General features: G+C 56.8%; 1 protein-coding gene across 1 annotated transcript; it reads right to left on the bottom strand.

Moving 5' to 3' along the window:
* Positions 1-913: 913 nt before the first annotated feature.
* Positions 914-3,667, bottom strand: LOC128276517 (histone-lysine N-methyltransferase PRDM16-like; the record flags this gene model as incomplete). The annotated part of the gene is made up of 2 exons (XM_053014974.1): positions 914-2,335; positions 2,402-3,667. Coding segments are annotated over 2 exons (2,688 nt in total), but the record flags the coding sequence as incomplete, so codon positions are not given.
* Between the last annotated feature and the right edge of the window lie 1,263 nt (positions 3,668-4,930).

The raw sequence follows: 4,930 nt of genomic DNA, 5'->3' as shown, positions 1-4,930 counted from the left end.
GGATTTCGGCCGGACACCGAACGGAAAAGGGATCTTTCGAGACCCGGGACCTCAGGCGAACGCAGTTTGCAGTGTTTGGGTGAATGAATTCCTCTAATTAAGCGCTGATCGCTGAAACTCGGCCAAAGTGAGACTATGATTTATTTATATTATGTGGGTAATTTTTAAACACTAACTAACAATTTGGTTTATCTCTTACACGCTAAGCTAGGTGCACCCCGTGTGTCCTGTGCCCTGTGTTTGAGCTGGGGTTTTAGCCGTTGCTCGTGACATTTCGCTAATAGTAGGCCGCGGCGTGCGGCGTGCACCGTACCGAGCTTTGTTGGACTTTGCTTAACCGTATAAAAATGAAAGCTTGACGATCCGAAATGTGTGCCGGATACCAACACGAAGATTCGATGCGATGAGTATGTGACTTTATTACTACACCGAGAACGTGTCTCGTTCCGTGGATCTTGACGATCGTTAACCAAAGCAAAAGAATAAAATGGAAAAAGGATTCTAATTCTCTACACAACGCTCAACGCTTAACTAACGCGTCTGCTCTATTCACAGTTTCTTCAGTTATTCTCACAAACCATAAGCTCGAAACGTAAGTGGGTAATAAGTTATCTAGTCAGATTCAGGCCCGCACGCCATCCAACTAAAGATCAAAAGACGCTAAGGACTCATCATACACTAACGCTAGAAACGTAGGATTACAATGTACCGAACCATATCATCGGGTGTCGCCTATCCTAAGAGTTGTGAAACGTCACCAGGGCCAATTGGACCAATTGGACGCGTCACACCTTTGATTATTTGGTTTTGGGAAAAGGTTTGGGTGCAGCTTTTGGAATGGATTTTCTTTTTTTTGGTTTCTTCTGGGGATTCACCTCGACTCTATTTACACGCACACCACCGTGAGCGGCTTTTAGGTGGACACCTCGATCGCATCGTGGTGGTTGGTGGTCGTTTCCTTGTCCGACTCGATGTTGATGAGGTCGCTCTCCCGGTCGCAGCTGGCCGCATCGTCTTCGTCCTCGTCGTCCTCGTCCAGTTCGCCCGGATCCAGGCGCGTCACGTCGATCGGCGTCGAGTACGAATCGTGCCGCCGGCTATCATCAGTGTCCTCCTCCACGGCACCTCGTCCGGCACTAGCGGCACCTGCCGCGCCGGTCAACCCGTTAGCACCGGCTGCCGCCGCCGCCGCCAGCAAGGCCGTCGGGCCCGAGTAGGTCACTTTGCCCATAAACGAGCGGATCTCATCGAAGAACACGTCGTCACCCCGTTCGGCCTCGTTCGACGACGGTGAATCGCCCAGCCCGAGCCCCAGGCCGGTCGCGTCCGCATCGTGCTTCTTCAGGTGCCGATCGAGGTTCGTCTGCTGGCCAAAGCACCGTTCGCACAGGTGACACTTGAACGGGCGCTCCTTGTTGTGGATGTTCCGGACGTGACGTTGCAGGTTGGACGAGATGCTGAACGAGCGCTCGCAGTACCGACACTTGTACGGCTGCTCCCCGGTGTGAGTCCGCAGGTGACGCGTCAGGTTCGCCGACCGCGGGAAGATCTTCCCGCAGTACTTGCACGAGTACCGGTCCTTGACCTTGCCGACGAGCCCGGCGGCGGGCCCCGGTCCCTGCACTCCGCCCGGCACTCCGCCAAAAGCGGCCGGTGGTAAGCCCGGCCCACCATGTCCCGGACCTGCCATGGCCATCGCCTGATGGAACGCCTTCGAGGCCGGCAAGTACTGGCGACTCCGCTTTAGCAGATCGATGTTGGACTCGAGCGAGTCGAGCAGGTTGAAGGGCCGCTGGAACGGGGCTCCCAAGCCCCCGCCCGGCCGGTACATCGCCTCCAGAAGCAGCGGATAGATGGGCCGCGGGTACGAGATCGGTTGCTGGTGGTGATGGTGTTGGTGCTGGTGCTGGTGAGGGTGTGGCAGATGCTGGCCATGCTGCTGGTGGCCCACTCCGCCCGGTGACGAGGGTGACGGTGAAGGACGCGGCGACAGTGACGGCGAAGGGCTGGGCAGTGCGAACGCATCCGCACGGGGGGAAGCAACGCTAGCTTTCCCTCTGTGGCCGCCCTCGTTCCTGGTGCCCCGCACCGGCAACTCCTCCGACGATGAACCGGGCGTCGGGACGGACGGGGTCGGGGTCAGGCTCGTGGGGCTCGTCACCTCGATCGGCGTCGGACTGCGGTTCACGATCCGGTGCCCATCTTCGTCCTCATCCACTTCCTCCTCGTCCACCGGAAGCGGCGGGGAACTCTTCTTCGACAGACTCAGATCCAGCGGCTGCTCTCCTCCGGTGCCCTCTTCCTCCTCTTCCTCGTCTTGTTCTTCCTTCTTGATCTACAAAATAAGGACGAAGGTGTTAGAATGGCTGCGGCCCTGCCTTTGTCTGCTGGCTGTACCTACCTTCTTCCGTTCGTTCAAGGACCCGTCCGAGGCCGCGTCCATCCCGTCGTCAACTCCCCGACTTCTTCGCCGAGTGACGGGCTTCTCGTCGATCAGCGACAGGGCGGGAGACTTCACTGATGGCTTCGGCTCCCCGAGACCGTCCTCCGGCCGGAAGTGCTTCCCCGGCGCAGCCTGCCCGTCGGTGTCTTCCGATCGCCCGACCGAACTTCCCCTACTTTCGGGTGCCCGCTGGCCGGTGACCTGGTGGTTGTTGTTGTTCTCCTTGAGGTGATTGTTGTTGGTGGCGGCGGAGTGGTCCCGAGGGGTCAGCGACAGCCCCGGTCCCGGTGGGGAGCCACCACCGCCGGAAAGGAGCGCCACAGCGGCCGAGGAGTGCGAGTTAAAGTTGACCGGAATGGGCCGGGCCGGTGATGGGCGCAGGTGGCTCGACGCTTCCTCGCCCATCGGCGGCGAGATCTTCATAGACTGCTGGCCCCCGTACGTCCCGTCACCCGCTAGCCCCGCCAGATGGCGGTGGGGCGGAGGAGACGGTGTTTTGCGGTCCGCCTCGAGCGTCATCATCGAGGCGAGCGGCGGTAGCTTCGAGAAGAACGACAGCGGGAACGGCGGAACGGCTTGGCCCGGGTTCGGCGGGAACGGCATGCCCGGGATGCCCGGGTGGGGCCGGAAGCCGGGCGCGAAGAAGGGTGACCCGGGGAACATCAGGAACGGGTTCGGTGGCGTCGCCATGCTCGGCGGTAGCGTCGGCAGAGCTGTGGCTCCGGCCGCTGCCGGAGGTTGTTGCTGTTGCTGTTGGCCCGTCAACCCAGGTGCACCCGGAAGTCGATGGTGGTGCTGCGGGTGATGATGCTGGTGCGGATGGTGGTGATGGTGGTGGTGAAGGGGCGAGTGCTGCTGGTGCTGCTGATGGTGGTGATGCTGCTGGTGGTGGATGGCGGCCCGCGTGACGGCGGTCGAGTCGCAGAAGCGCTTGTGCTTCGACAGGGACGTCACCGTGCTGAAGCTGTCGCCGCACTTGTCGCACTTTATCTGCATCCGGCAGTCGGCATGCATGCGCTTGTGGCGGCACAGGTTCGAGAACTGCGTGTACGACTTGAAGCAGACCTCGCACTGGAACGGCTTCACCGACGAGTGGATGTGCGTGTGCTGCTTGAGTCCGGATGAGGTCGCGAACGTTTTGCCGCACTCCGGGCAAGCGTGGCTCCGGGCGCCGACGTGGTGCGTCCGGATGTGGCGCTGAAGGTTCGACGGATCGGTGAAAACCTGCCGACGGAAAGACGGGAAGACCAAAACAATCAGACCTGGGTATTTGGGACATATTGGAACTTTTCGACACAAACGGTCCCCAGAAGTCGTCACAAGAAGTAGGGTTCAGGTGGTCTCTCCCGCAGAGGCCAAGCACTTGCTCTCTTTACGATCCGCGGCTGGCCCTTCCAATCCTAATCAAGATTGACAGTTCGTGACGATGGCCGTGCCGATTGGGATCTTGGGGCGCGCGCGCTCTCTCACTTTGTGGTACGCCCCACAAGTACCGCCCCTATCTCTGGCGATCAGCAGGACCCAGCAGACCCCGCTGCACCCCGGAACCCCGATCGCCGTCGTTTGGTATGAATGAACGGTGCCCGGCGCAGGGCGGAGTTCCTACGCCAGCCGGTCGCCCAGCTCGACGCACGAATGATAGTGATCATCTGATCGGAGGCCTCCTTCGGTGAGCTTTGAAATCGAATTGGCGATCGCGTCCGCCGCCCCATCGCAGCATCATGATCATGATGATGTCACTCGCCAGCGCGCCACAGTTCGAAAGGTTCGAAAGTGAAATCGCCGCGCCCGAGGTTCTAGCAAATCTAGCAGTGTGTTCAATAAGTTCGTAGGGTCAGTAACAAAGGGCGCTGCTACGAGTCCTATTTTTTTATTATACTGGTACACTCTTCATATGAACGTATGTAAAGTTTCATTTCAATCGGTCGCTTATTTCTTTGTCACATGTCACAGTATGTCGCTTCGACATGTCACAGTATTTTATATACAGGGTGTCCAAACAAGGCTTCTTTTTTTCATTTGGTTATAAAACCAAAACGGTTGAATGTTTTTCGATGCTTAAACGTTTATTTGAAAGGCAGATTCTTAGAATTTATGTATAAAATAAAGTTTTGGTTGTAGAAAATTAGGAAATATGAAAAAATTATTTCCAAAATTGTAAAACGTCAAATCATTCGTCAAAAGCACATTTCATTGAAGATCTTTTCCACCTAGGTGGCCTGTTAATAAGCAGTGTTGTGGTTCAGAAAAGCCTTAAATCGTGCAAGAGAAGCCAATGCACCCACAACGAGTGACTGTTTGGTGCGGATTTTTGCTAATTGGTTTTTCGGTGAAATTGAAGCTGAGAACTTGGACGGCGTTTGGTTTGAACAGGACGGCGCTACGTGCCATACAGCGTCAGCCACAATCGATATTTATGTTATGCGAACATACCAGCATGTATTGACAACCTCAATACACAAATTCAAGATGCTATTGCCGAAATAG

Source organism: Anopheles cruzii, unplaced genomic scaffold, assembly GCF_943734635.1.
Source record: "Anopheles cruzii unplaced genomic scaffold, idAnoCruzAS_RS32_06 scaffold01438_ctg1, whole genome shotgun sequence".
Taxonomy (NCBI): domain Eukaryota; kingdom Metazoa; phylum Arthropoda; class Insecta; order Diptera; family Culicidae; genus Anopheles; species Anopheles cruzii.
This window is presented reverse-complemented; position numbering and strand designations above follow the sequence as displayed.